General features: G+C 38.5%; 1 protein-coding gene across 1 annotated transcript in view; it reads left to right on the plus strand.

Moving 5' to 3' along the window:
• EHMT1 (euchromatic histone lysine methyltransferase 1) overlaps positions 1-14,689 on the plus strand; it is a 1,716,251-nt gene that overhangs the window by 1,083,471 nt on the left and 618,091 nt on the right. Inside the window, exon 20 of the mRNA XM_044058169.1 lies at positions 10,079-10,180. Within this exon, the coding sequence (XP_043914104.1) occupies positions 10,079-10,180 (102 nt within the window). The remainder of the gene's footprint in view (positions 1-10,078; positions 10,181-14,689) is intronic.

The raw sequence follows: 14,689 nt of genomic DNA on the forward strand, positions 1-14,689 counted from the left end.
GGAATTAAAGTATCGACAATAAAGCATGAACAAATGCAAACAAAACTCAGTAAGGAATATCTTAGGAGACTAAAATTAATACTGAAAACAGTCCTGGCATCTAGGAGCAAAGTCTAAGCTATAAACCAGTTTTGCTCTTACTGTTCTGACTTAGTTTTTAGGTTATTGAATGCCCCCAAACAGGAGCGGCCTTAGGTCAACTGGTGCACTAGGCAAAATGGCTCCACGGCGCCCCCCACCACACCACCTGGTGCCCCCATCCTGGAGTACCTACACCAAATAAATACTGGAAATGCACCCATACTAGAATGGTGCCCTAGGCGGCCGCCTAGTTGGCCTATGCCTAAGGCCGGCTATGCCCCCAAAAGGTATTGGATCAGTTGGTCAGAAAAAATAGAAGAATGCTTCATGCTTATCAAATGATTTTTAAAAATCAGTGTATAACAAGGAGATATGGGCCTCCTTGAAACTGATTACATGTCTAAATCTGCAGTCTTAGGAATGCATACATATCTGCTAACCTCAATAGATCCAAACATAGGAAAAGTTTTGAAACGTGGAGAGCAAATCTAAAATTACTTGTTGCTTAGTTTAGCAGAAGCATTTTGTTGAGCAGGAATGGAAACCAAAACAGAAAACAAAAATTAAGCAGCAACTGAATGTGCCAAAAAAAAAGTAACAAAAAGAATATAAGTAGAGGGATCAGATGGGAAGACGAGAAATGTGGAAATGAATAAATGTAGTTGTAGGATCTGATACAGAAATGGTTAAGAAGATGAATTTAAGCGAAAAGACGAAAGGTTAATAGCAGCCAGGACAGTGGACTTCAAACACATTGGTTTACTAAGTTCATTTAACGTGGGAGAAACAGACAAATGCAGGTTCTGTAAAACAGAACGAGAAACATTTGCACATCTTGTTGCTGGGTGTGATTTACTATTGGCAGAGGGCCTGAATACTGAAAGACATAATAATCTGGCAAGACTGTTGCATCACATGGGATAACCCATTACAAACAGTTCAAAAAATGGATGTGAGAAAACCAGAAATAGTAGTCCATGAAAAGATAAAAGTAGCACTGGTCATTGGGATTGTTACATCCAGTGATTAGTGTCTTGCATACAGAGAGAGAGAGTCATAAATTACCAGGCAGAAATGAGGGCAGTGTGGAAGGCTAAACCCAAGCAGTTCCAGTAGTAGTAGGAGCAACGTGTCTCAAAAGAAATTAGTCTTATTTAGATGTGCTGCTGTGTGAGTGCGTGTTCCTTATGTGGAAGGTTGGCAGTTGGGCTGGCAACTTGACACCGTAAAACTCCACTGCCAGTCATTCTGTGGACCGTTGTTCTGCTGTAACGACCCCTAACAGGAAAAGCCAAAAGGAGAAGATGATGATTTAGATATGCTACCGATACATGTAACTTCATTATGAATTGCAGGAGAAGCCATTTCTTGGCACATTGCTGGTGATGCAAAGAGCACTGTTGGCCAACATCAAAGATTGAAACAATACTAATTTCACAAACTTTTATCATACTTTAACTTAGGGATGGAGTCCATTCCTCTCATGGTATTAGAAACCTAAAAGACGTTGAGAAATTAAATCAAACAAGGCTACTATTTCTACCTAGTGATGTCAAGGCACAGTTTATTAACACCCCTCCAGACAAAAGCATGCTGTTTGGGAGCCCTGTATGAGAAGCTTTCAGTAAGGTAGAGGAAATGGGGCAAGGTTATGCATGGGGTCAAGCACTTTTATCACCCTCCCAAGTCTAAATATGACAGGAATTATTCTTTCAAACCTGGTCCCTTTTACCACAGGCTGGGAAATGGGTAGTAGAAAGGAGAAACAGGCCCAGTTCAAAAAGAGATGGCAGAGGGCTGACAGAGGGAAACCTGGGGTTCTCAAGGGCTTAATGCCAACAGGGAGCAGCCTTGGCTATATGGTGATCCCACCCTAGTCCCTTCTCGTTAACAGAATTGAAGACAAGGTCTCCTTATACCTTCACACTTAAGTATCATGTCAGACTCTTGGGTCCTTCTCATAAGAGATGACCACAGCCTGTAGTGGACCAGGTTCACAGTCCGTGCACTCATCCCTCATGTCCCCAAGGAACAGGAGGAATTGATATCCTCTCTTATTTCTAACCTACTGGGTGTCATCAAAGTTCTCACATGTAAACAAGGCAAAGAGTTCTATTCCAGTCTTCTACCTTCCAAGAACAGAGTGCACTTGGAGGTAGAGTCTAGACTTCTCAAGGCTCAACACCTTTCTGAAGGTACTCAAATTTAAAATGATGTCACTCAGAAAACCCCATTACCCTTTCTCTTCCCACTGATCCACTTGGTAAACTTGATACTAAAAGCTGTGTCTCTACATCCCCATTCACAAAGATCCCTGATGTTTTCTTAAAATCTTTGCAGGAGGCTGGAAATGCCTCTACCTCATTGCCCTTTGGGTTTTCCACATCACTGAGACGTTTTACAAACTGTCTAGCTTCTTTGATAGCCTTTTGCAAAACTCTAGGGTATCCATATCTTCCTTTCCCTGGATGATTGCTTAATTCATGCAACTTCTCAGCAGGCAGTGCCCAGGGCTACATCCTTTGCCATGCACCTTCTACAATGCCTGGAGATCACCCTCAATCTTCACAAGTCATGCCTTCTGCCCTCCCAAAGAGTGATTTTTATGGGATCCCTTCTGACTTTCCTCAGTCTAGATGACATTCCTCCCAGTAGACAAGGTGGAAAGCTACCAGAAATTCTTCATACGCTTGGCAACACAGACGTATGCCTTAACCAGGGAGCTCCTTAGCACCTAGAGCTTTATTGGCTTAACTGTTTTGGTAGGTGTCTTGTACCGGGATCCTCATGAGAAAAATTTAATGGTACCCAAGTTCAGAGTGGATTCTGTATTTATGCTTTTTGGGCAAGCAGATCCTCATCCAAATGGGGAGGGGTGCTATGGTAAGGTATTCTGAAGTTTAGTCATGTTTTTTTTTTCAAGATATTCACAATTAGTCAGTAACTACAGATGTCTTGGACATGGCTTAGGGTTCACATTCCCAGAGTCTGTGTTCAGGGTGTGGTCACCCCATCAGAAGAAAAGGCACAGCAACTTCATGGAAATGCTAGTTGTCATCCAGGACCTTCAAAATAGCTGTGGACAGAGGGAGCATCCTGTAGTACATTGGCAGGCCATGGAATAACAAGATCATAACTGTAGACTAGCAAATGAAAACAGCCACAAGGATAAAAAACATTAAAAATAAAAAATCGAGCCACCAAGGCAGTAAAATTGTAACAAACAGTTTAATATAGCACCAACAGACTAAGCGCTTTCACCATAAAATTCAGTTGGCTTCCTCAGAGTCAAACCTATTAAGCTAAATTGTGATTATATACTCAAGGTAATAATCAAGCATTCAATTAATTACATTAGAAGTAGAGAGTAGCCCTAAGCTACTTTTCTTTTGCTATTAGTTTCAAACATTAAAAAACACTATGTAGGGTCTATATTAGATAATTGAAGTGTTAATACTTCGAATGGTCTAATATCGACCCAAAAACAGCGAACACTGAAAATAGCGAAGCTGCAGATAACTGAATTATTTCCTAGGGAAAGAATTTGGTTGTCCGTTTCTGTGGCTTTGCTATTTTCAGCACTGTGGTGGAAAGTTACAGGTTGGGTTCAGGTAAGTGTGTGATTGTGTGGAAGTTTGGGTTAGGGTGGGGTTATGTGAGTTAGGGTTAGAGTGCGGGTGAGGTGAGTGTGCATTAGCGATAGACTTTAGGGTTAGGGCGGGGTATGTGAGTTAGGGTTAGGGTGCGGGTGAGGAGTGTGCGATAGTGACGGACCTTAGGGGTAGGGTTTGGTTTAAGGATAGTACTGTATGTACAATGTAGTGTAGGGTTAGATGTAGGATTTTAAGTGTATGTGTGTGGATTGCTGTTTTTTTTTGGTGTGCTTTCTCTGAACAGTGAATTTTTTCCCAGGGGAAAAATTTGCTGTTCTGAGCTTTCGATGTTTTTAGATTTCATGGTTAGAAGTTCGAGGTTGTTGTATTCGATGATGTGCTGTTTCGTTGAACTGATATAGACCCATATATGGGATCTGTACAGATCCCTGAATGCACTTTACACCAAACCAGAAATTATCAAGCATACTTAACCGAAAGTGCTGTTCACCGAAGCAGCACCTTTGGATAAGTATGCTCGTTGTGCTGGTCGTACTATGGTGCAGATAAGGGAAAATTCCCTTTTCCCCACTGTAGTGCGACCTCGAAGTGAGAATATTAAAGTGGGGGTGTGTGGGGGGTACAGGGGGCTTGCCACTCTGCACGGAAGTTTGTTTAATAATTTTTTTTTTACATACTTTACCGTAAGCGCTTTCGGTAAAGTATGTTCGGTGATAATGGATTCAGGCTTTTGATCTTTTGATCAAAAGTCCTAGATCCATACATATATGTATATATGTAATATGTGTGTATATATATATATATATATATATGTATGTAATATGTATATATATATTGAAACAAACAAACGTAGGACTCACCACGGAACTATCGACTGAATAAAACAAAAATTAATTATTTTGAACTTTTTAATGTAAAATGCAAGAAACGGTAAGCGCTTTCGCGTATATCAAATACGCTTCCTCAGACCATATCACAATATAAAATTTCTCAACCCTATATAGTCAAGACAGATACCTTATTACATTATTAAATGTTTAAATAATATGTACTTTTTTATGCAATTATCTAATTGCTTACCGTTTCTTGCATTTTACATTAAAAAGTTCAAAAGAATTAATTTTTGTTTTATTCAGTCGATAGTTCCGTGGTGAGTCCTATGTTTGTTTCAACAGTATTTCATAACTTAACTCAAGGGCTCTTTGGTTGAGCGGTTTGTCTTGTATTATATATATATATATATATATATATATATATATATATATATATGTATATGTATGTGTGTGTATATATATATATATATATATATATATATGTGTGTGTGTGTATATATATATATATATATATGTGTGTGTGTATGTGTGTGTGTATATATATATATATATATATATATATATATATATATATATATATACACACACATATATACACACACACACACACTATTAGTTGAAACACATTTTAACAACAATACATACACAAAGTGTACGAGGGACAGCAGTTGAGGTCTGAGAGACTCAAAAATCAGGGGAGGGGGACCTTGTTGGGTTGGCAAGGTTACAACTCACATGTGAATAGGAACAAGAAACATTTCAATAAGGGGTAACATCAGCCTTGGAGGAGAGACCAATATTGGCTGAAACATTGTCTGTTTTTGGAAGTACTTCCTAGAACTTTATTGACTCAGTTTTTGATGTACCAATGGAATGTAAAATTTTAGAAAAAGAAAGTTTTTATATTTACAACTTTAGTAACATAAATACTGCTGAAGGTCACTTCACTTTATTTAAAAAGGAATTTCTTATGTACCAAGTTACAAAACTGATATTGCTAATGTGCTTATAAGCTTGAAGATGTATATTAAAAAACTGAATTTAAAGATGTACTTTGGAAATGTGATTAATAATGATACCAAACCAGGTTTTGCAACGTAAAGGTACTTTTATTCCCCTGAGTCATTCTTTAATTACAGCATTTGAGAGACTGTGTGAGCAGAATTTCAGGAAAATAGTGAGACAAACTGCAAGGTTAGCAATTTGATAAAAGATGAAATAAGAATTTTAATGGAACTGGCAGGTAAACCAGAATTATCGAGTAATGAAACATGATGGGGGGGGGGTTATGTCTCATATTGACTACATCTCAAAAATGTATGAAATTTTAAATGATTCCATGACTTAGTAGGACTTCGAGGAATGAGATAAACAGAGCATATGCTATGATAGATAATTTTCTGTTTGATGCCTGTTTCATAAATCTGTAGATGTAAATGATCTCAAGTATTTAACTGTTGGGCCACCGAAGATCCCAGTAATATTTGGGATACCGAAGATGCATAAAAATGTCCACAACCCCCCCATTATGACCTGTTGTACCAGTGAGAGGGTCGAAGACTGAGCCTATTGCAGCATATGTGGACTTTTATGCTAAGCCAGTAGTTAGGAAGGCACCCCATGTCTTAAATGACTTGTGGCACCTTTTGGAATTGCTGAGACAAGCTAATGTTGGCAACACAGATTATAGTTTCATGACTGCTGATGTGGTCAGCCTGTTCTCGGTAATACCTCATAAGGAGGGGTTGGAATTTTTTCAAGAAAGCCTGTTGGCTAAAAGGTTATTGCCCAATCTAAAAGTTTATTAGTAAAACTCATGGAGGTGGTTTTGACAAGTAACTACATTATGTTTGAAGGTGAATTTTTCCGTCAGGAAGCTGGAGTGGCTATTGGAGCTAAATGTGCTCCAAGTTCTGCCAACTTGTTCCTCTTGGAATGGGAAAAGAGATGTTTTCCTCTGCCTTTATGGCCAATATTGTGCTTTGTCAGATTGTTGGATGACATCATGATATTATGGCGAGGAGAGGAACAACTTCATTGAATACCTTAATGGCACAACAACCTTCTTTGAATTCACTTTTAAATTTCACACTAGGGAGATTGACTTTTTGGATATCCATCTGATTAGATTTTACCAGTGGAACACTAGTAAGTACTATTCACAGGAAAGAAACTTACTCTAACACATTGCTGCATTTCAACAGTTGCCATCCACTACATCAAAAAAAGGGATAGTTAAAGGCCAAATGGTAAGGCTGTCTTGCCTCATAAGTGACTGAACTTTCTTCCAAAGAGATTTTTTTTCACTAATTGGTATGTTTAAAGACAGGGGGTAACCTTTGGGTTTGCTCCTGAAAATTAAGAAAGAGGTTCTGATTAAAAGGGGCACTCCATTTCAGCCAATTTTAAAAGCAGGCTTAATGGTCAGTACAGTGGCTAAGGACAACTTTGATTAACATGTCTTGGTATTGCAATATAATGAAGCGACCCCAACATTAGTGGCTAGTATAAAAAGCTTATGGGAAGTATATTCGACAAAGAAATGAAAGAAAAATTAGGGTTCCAACTGAGGGTAGTCTATACTAGGGATAGGAACCTTAAAAATATGTTGGAGAGTGGAGTTGCTACAAAAGTTGCACACAAATCATTAATGTACAAATGTGGTACATATAAGTTTTGTAAAAACATTAATGATGGCACTAGTGTGTCAGTGGATGCCCTGGAAGATATAATTGCAGTTCCACCATGGTAGTCTACTTAGCCATGTGCCTATCTTGTCCAGGATTTTATGTAGGAAAGACCATCAGGAGACTTCGGGACCGTGTTGAAGAGCATTTAAGAAACATTATAAACAAAAACACCCATAATGCCCTTTATATTCAAACCTTGGAATGCCCAAATTTCAAAAGATTTGTATTTTTTGTTATTGATAGGGTTTATAGTGATGTTAGGGGAGGTGATGTTAAACTTAAGTTGGAAATTAGGAAGGCTTAAGTGACAATTTAGACTGAATGCCTGCTGCAAACCTTGGTTGAATGATTTTGTTTCAATAGCCCCCTTTTTGAAACATAAGACTACAGAAATGAGTTGTTTACATTCAAGAATTTTTCTTTTTTTTTACAATTTTACTGCTGTCTGTTACTAACATTTTTTGTCTTTTTGTGTATTTATTGCATTTAACATGTGTTTTAACTAATTCTCTCTCTCTCTCTCTATATATATATATATATATATATATATATATATATATATATATATATATATATACACACACACACATATGTAGTGTTTTTTAATGTCTGAAACTTTAATAACAGTAAACGAAATGTAGCTTAGCTTTGGGCTACTCTTTACTTATGATGTAATTAATTGAATTATTGATTATTACCTCGAGTATATAATCACAATTTAGCTCAATAGGTTTGACTCTGAAGAAGCCATTTGAATTTTATGGTGAAAACACTTAGTCTGTTAGTGCTGTATTAAACTGTTTGCTACAATTTTACTGCTTTGGTTGCTCAATTTTTTTATTTTTTAGTGTTTAACTTTGTGGACTAGTAGTGATCGCCTGGAAACGTGCAGTGTTAAGTATCTTTCAAGGCAGTGTGCATTTCTTCAAAGATGAACACAGTGGCAGACTAGCACAGCAAGACAAAGACAGTGTATTTAAGTAAAATTTTGGAATTTTTTCAAAATTGTGGAAGAAATTCTTGGATCCAGATACCCCACTCAGCAGATTTGTGTGTTTATTTGTACTTAGTTGTCACTGCTGAACTACATATAATTTTTATTCACAGCAAGACGAAAGCAGACCCTGACAAGTGGACGCCACATAAGGAAGTCTTCACAGGTGGGGTAGACCTCACATTCCTAAAGAAAAAACAACCGACACGGTTTTGCTCAAGAAACCCTTTCAATGAGGCTTGGGCAAAAGAAGCTTTCCCCATAAGGTTGCCTCTCTGTGCCTTTCTTCCCATGTTTAGAGTGTGCCGAAGGAACGGCCAAGGATGCTTTAAGTAAGCACCCTTTTAACCCATGCAGCACTGGTGCTCTTCAGTCATGGAGATGGCAAGGAGATGTCACCAAGTGCTGCACAGTAGGATGGACTTTCTGATCCGGAAGAGCCTGATCTGCAAACACTGCAGCTTACAGCATAAATTATCCAATTCTGATTTCCTTAAGTCCCTATAGCTCTAAGGAAGTGCTTTTAAATATCAATACAGAGGCAGGGAAGCCAACCACTAGAAGATGCTATGTATCCAAGTGGAAAAGGTTTGCCATTCTGATTCTAGGGCAGAGACCAGGACTTTTCTCAGCAGTAGTGTCCCTGATTCTGCATTACCTCAAATATGTTTCTAAAAGCAGGATTGGTACATCTCTTTCATTAAGGTCCATCTCTGTACCATCTCAGTCTGTCTTCCTCTGGATTATCTCCTAGCTAGCCTATTTCCAGGAAAATAATTTCTCAAGTGCTTCTGCACGTCTTGCCACCTAGAAAAAATACTGGACAGGATCGCCCCTTTTGAGTCATCAACCTCACTCATATACTTCATGATCTGGAAAACTGCTTTGTTGAGTCTCACCTCATCTAGATGAGTGTCATTGTCAGAACTACAAACCCATGTGTGTAGATTCATTTGTTGTTTTTTAAAAAGGGGAGAATGAACTCTAATGTCTAATCTTCATACCTATTTTAGTGTCAGAGTTCACACTAAACCAGAGTATCGAAACCTATGGCATTTTTCCCAGTCCCCCTCCCAACATAAGGGACATAATTTGGCTTATTCTACATGTGCACAGGCAGGTAGGAGTTTACTTGGTAGTACAAAGGACTGTAGGATGTCAAACTAACTCTTTGTCACACTTTTGAAAAGAAAAAAAATTAATAGTTCTTCCATTGCATTTAGTTTTGTTTGAGATCAGGGTAAACAACTGAGAGGTCCAGTTAGAACTCATCGTACCAGGGCTGCAGACATCATAGTTTCTTTCATGCAGGGGGTAGATCTCAAGTCTGTTTAAAGCTGCCATTTGGGCATCTTGTCTATGCCAGCACACACAGCCTAAAGCCATGTGAGTCATCCAGTGATTAGGAATACTGCAACAGTGATTTAATGATTTCCGTTGTAATTTTCTTGGGCATCTTACCATTATGGTATTTCATACAGATTATTGTTGAAGTACACTCCCCCTCCCCCGTCTTCTCCTCTCAAAGTATTTCTTGATTTGATGGCAGGGGTATGGTCTGCTCCCTTGTCTAGTAAATAAAATGCTAGACAGAGAACCTTTAAGTAGTTGACAAGGTGATGGATGTTCAGTAGGTGCTTGCAGGTTACGAATACTGTTACAGGAATGTATTCCTTGAAGATTTGTTGTTAATCTGAATATCTCAGGCTACTTCAATTTTTCAGTAGCTGTAATGGCTTGACTTTTAAATTTATTTTATATATTCGTAGTACTTATTTTTTCAGATTATTTTAATTAAAAACTGCAAAAGTATACGAGATGTAATTTTGAGGAAAACTTGTATCATAATTTTTTTTTCCCCCACAGGATGCTGAAGGGTCTACCTGCTTGCACCTAGCAGCTAAAAAAGGACACTTCGAAATTGTTCAGTACCTTCTGTTATCTGGACTAGCAGATGTCAACTGCCAGGTATTAAATGAATCTTTAGAGAGAGTTGCAGTGCGAGGTTGACCATGATTAGCAGTAAATTTGCAAAACATAAACAGCTTTCTTAAACTTTTACTAGACAGTTTCATGCTTATGCAGTCTAAATTGGCATTCTTTGTGTATAACACAGGAAAATCTTGAAAATACTTGACTAGTTATTGCGTCCTTCCAGCGAGAGAGAAACATTTGCAGGTTTGTACCGGATTTGCTCATAGTAGTTTGCAAGCTCTTGCCATAACAGTTATGAACTGCTCTGTTAATTGGGAGCATATTGTTTTGTCAGATGTAGTGAAACTGGATCCCTTAATATTGAAGAAGTAATTTTGAGTTCAGCTATCTTTGAATGTCTGGCTGTTTGCTTTTGACTTGAATTAAAATTCAATATTTGTATTTTACTTTGGTTTTATTTTTTAGTAGTATTTCTCGGGTGTTGTACAAAATGTATCATATGAATCATTGCAACAGTAGGATTCCTCATTTGTTATAGGAAGGCACTCCCCTTTCCAGTGTGAGAGCTTTCAGAAACCCTGAAGTAGAGTAGCCTTCTCCCATCACCCAACATGTTACACCTAGCAGAGGGCTAAAAGGAGTAGCAACGTACAAAATTTTTCCTTCCTAATTGCTGTAAGAAGTGATTAGTTGTGAGAATGTTGGCCCCTTCCCATCAAACTCCTAGATAAGAGTAAATACCCACTCTGGGAACCCTTTTATTCTTTTGAGTGCGAAGTCTGTGTATTTCTCTTGTAACTGGATTCTTGTGTGACTTCACGCCGAGATCCGTTGTGTTCCAAGGAAGAAAAAAATGATGTGTGTACCTGTGACAGTCATATTCCCTCTGAAGATAATCCTCTACCGAAATGTGTGATACCTTCAGTTCAGATGACAGTTTTTGGTCCCCGCAGCTGCTGTTTCTCCTTCATTGTTATGCTGCTTCATAAGAAGGGTTCTGTTTGTGGGAAATTTGTAACGCCTTTCTAAGAGAAGCTCTGAAGGGTTGTGCTAGTTTCTGTGAAATGTATCCCATGAGGAAAAGCTTCTGCCTACCATTTTTATGGTGTGACATCCAAGAGCTGGATGTCCATCCTGACCTGTGCCACTTCTGATTCTAGGATGTTCACCATAGGTTCATAGGTTCATACTAGGCTATCTGCCCGAGGGCATTTACAAGCCTAGCCCATAGTTTTGTGAAACTCGCCACCCTTTAGTATGGGGAACTATACCCATTATTTTGCTGTGCCTCTGTCGAGCAGTGACACTGAGGTAATCCCTGGGGTATATCTGCGATCTCCTATCCATTGGTCAAGATTTCTCTTGAACAAGGCCAGCGAGGTGCTCTGCCTCACATATACCGGATTTTATTCCACAGCATAGAGTCTTTGGGTGATGAATCTATCCCTCCAGCACGTCCTATTAATAGCCGTGTCGAGGTTTAAGTCTCTCGCCCTTGTGGCTCTGATGGATCTAGATTTTTGGAGGTGAAGCATATTCATCAAATCTGGGTTTGACATGGCCTTGTATGTTAGGCAAAGGTCACCTCTGAGCGCGACTGAATAGAGCTGGAGTTCTTTCAGTCGGGCAGCATAGGACAGATGTTTGAGACCCTTTATCCTTTTGGTGAGGAACTTTTGTGGCCTCTCCAGCTGCTGCAAGTGTCGGGTCAGATACATTCCGAATGGGGCATTGTACTCAATCATTGGTCTGATGAGTGATGAGTATAGGGAGAACTATGACCTCCCTTGATCTAGATGAGAATCCCTTCATGATAAGGGATGTTATAGGATCCTATAAGCAAGTGTTATAGGATCATCTGTCAGGCATGCCAGCCAATCCACAGTGAGAGAGGCTTTCTCAGTTAAAAGAAAATGTTCTCCCCTTATTTTTCAGACTCTTAAGTTGCATGTGGTGAGCCTAGCATAAGCGACACAGATCTTCATACTCTTGTACTGTGACATGGGCGAAACTCCCTATCAGATTACTTTCTTCAGGGAACCACTTAATTTTGTAAGGCAGCATGGTAAGTGAAGTTTGAAAAATTTGAGTCATATAAAAGGTACCTTGACCTGTTGGGTATAAAGGAAGTGCCATTGATACCATGTCCCTAGCAACTGACTCCATATTCTCTGAGGAAACCAGATGTTAACCAGGAAACAGTATAACTGGAATGTACTTAGAATAATGCCACTTGGTACTGCTGTAGAACACTTCAATAACATATTCTTACAGACCTTTAATAATCTAGCACCAGTACGTAATAAGACTAGAGTCCAACTCTGCACAATGGCTGACTAAAGAAACAAAAAAAAAAAAGAAATATCATGACAAAAAGGGATAAAGCTAGAAAAACTGGTATAAAAATAGAACTCACAATGCCTTCCAGCAATTTAGGCATCTTGGAAACCTTGCAAAGCTCCATGTCAAACAGGATAAGCAAAGATACTATACCAACTTACAAGACAAAAAACGATGCACTAAATAAACTACTCCACTATGGCAAGACCCACCACTCCCTCTCCAAAAACAGATGATACGACAGACTCTATCCCCATACAATTGAATTTCTACTTTATAAAATCAGGTATTCTCTGTCTTAGAGACTGATACATCTGCCCCCCCACCCCTGTCCAGTCAAAACCACTCACAGCTCTAATTTTAGTCCAGTACCTACCTTGCTCATAAGGAAGTTGATCCTTTAACGAAAAACTGCCTGCATAGCTGTAGACCAAATACCATCAGACTACCTAACAATGGACGCAGAAGCCATGGCCATCCCTATGTCCGTACTAATTAATAGATTCATAGTAGAAAAATAGTCTCATCAGTATGGAAAAAAATCCTCCATCGTACCACTGCAAAAAGGCAGCACATCAGCAGAGTGTAATAACTACAGACCGGTAACAATTCTCTCACCCCCTGTTCAAACTGTTAGAGAAATGCATCCATATGCAACTGATGCAAAACTAACCTCAGATAACCTGCTGTCAGAAACGTAACATGGAGCTAGGCTCAGCAGAGAGCCACTACTGCTCTACTACATTTTACCAATATAATAACCTGACACAGAAGCAGTGGTCAGCTTGTGTCCACCATGTTGTTAGACTTATCAACGGCACTTGGTACTCTCTCACCAGCAACTGCTCGCTCGACTCTCCTCAGTAGGACTTTCACAGTACTTCTTGTTGTGGTTTCTAAGTTACCCATCTGGAAGGCAACAAACCTACTCATCCTTTGAACCAGTTGTTATAGATGTCCCTCAGAGCTCTATCCTGGGTCCTGTCCTATTTAATGCATTTATTACTGACCTCCACTCACTATGCTAGTTCAGTTCAGTATATCGATGACTCACATTAATGTGTGTAGCATCAATAAATAAGCTCCAAGATATTGCCCAAAAATCTTTATCTTCTATAGAAACCTGGCTCAAAGAATCAAACCTCCCACTCAACCCCAAGAAGACTAAGTTAATGATTTTTACCACAAAAAGTTGCCAAAATTAAAAATATTTTACCATAAAGTCAGCAAATAATACGGTCAATGAAACTGAAACTCACAGTAAACTTCTGACAGTCTCAAATACAACCAGCATATACTGCACACCATTACATCTACTCACTAGAAATTAGGCTCCCTTTAGAATCAATTGATTCCTTACAGATATCGCAGGAAAAACTCTAGCCACCAGCTTTTTATTGATGACTCTTACATGCATCTCCTATCCTAACAAACTTAAGTGATGCTCAAATTGCTTGCTGCTGCAGTAAAGTAGCTAAACTTACCACCAATCTCCCTCATAAGACCCACCATTGTCATAGCTTAAACCAATTAAAATGGCTTGAACTACACAACTACCCACCATATTCACAACTAACTACAGCACACAAACTCATTCATCGTCCTGAAAAGTGCTCTGCATTATGTAACTTATTACTGACCTTACTTTCCAGCAAGGCTCTGCCACTCTAGTAACAACTTCTTATTAACAGACAAGTCATATAATCTTGCAGGTGACTTGCTGTGCTCCAAGTACATTGCTAAACTCTGGAATAGTATCCCCACACAAATAAAGCTCTGCAACTAACTCAGTAGTTTTGAACTGCTTCTAAACAACATATTAACCAGTCCTGGTCCTGCACATGCTCATCTCAAGTTTGAGACTTTTTCACCATACGGTACTCTCCAAATACTCTACTTAAATAGAATACACTTAACCTCTCACTGAAATGACAAAACAATTTTTATACATAACTGCTGCCTGTACAGTCCAAGTTGCACACGCTTTCTCTTTAACTTCCATATCTGTAAAATTTTAGAATGTATAAATGGTAAGTACTGTTTGTGTGTGTGTGTATATGTATGCATATATATGTATATATATATATATATATATATATATATATATATGTATGTATATATATATATATATGTATGTATATATATATATATATATATATATATGTATGTATATATATATATATATATGTATGTATATATGGG

This window comes from Protopterus annectens, chromosome 16.part0, assembly GCF_019279795.1.
Source record: "Protopterus annectens isolate FY-2018-M chromosome 16.part0, PAN1.0, whole genome shotgun sequence".
In the NCBI taxonomy this organism is placed as follows: Eukaryota; Metazoa; Chordata; order Ceratodontiformes; family Protopteridae; genus Protopterus; species Protopterus annectens.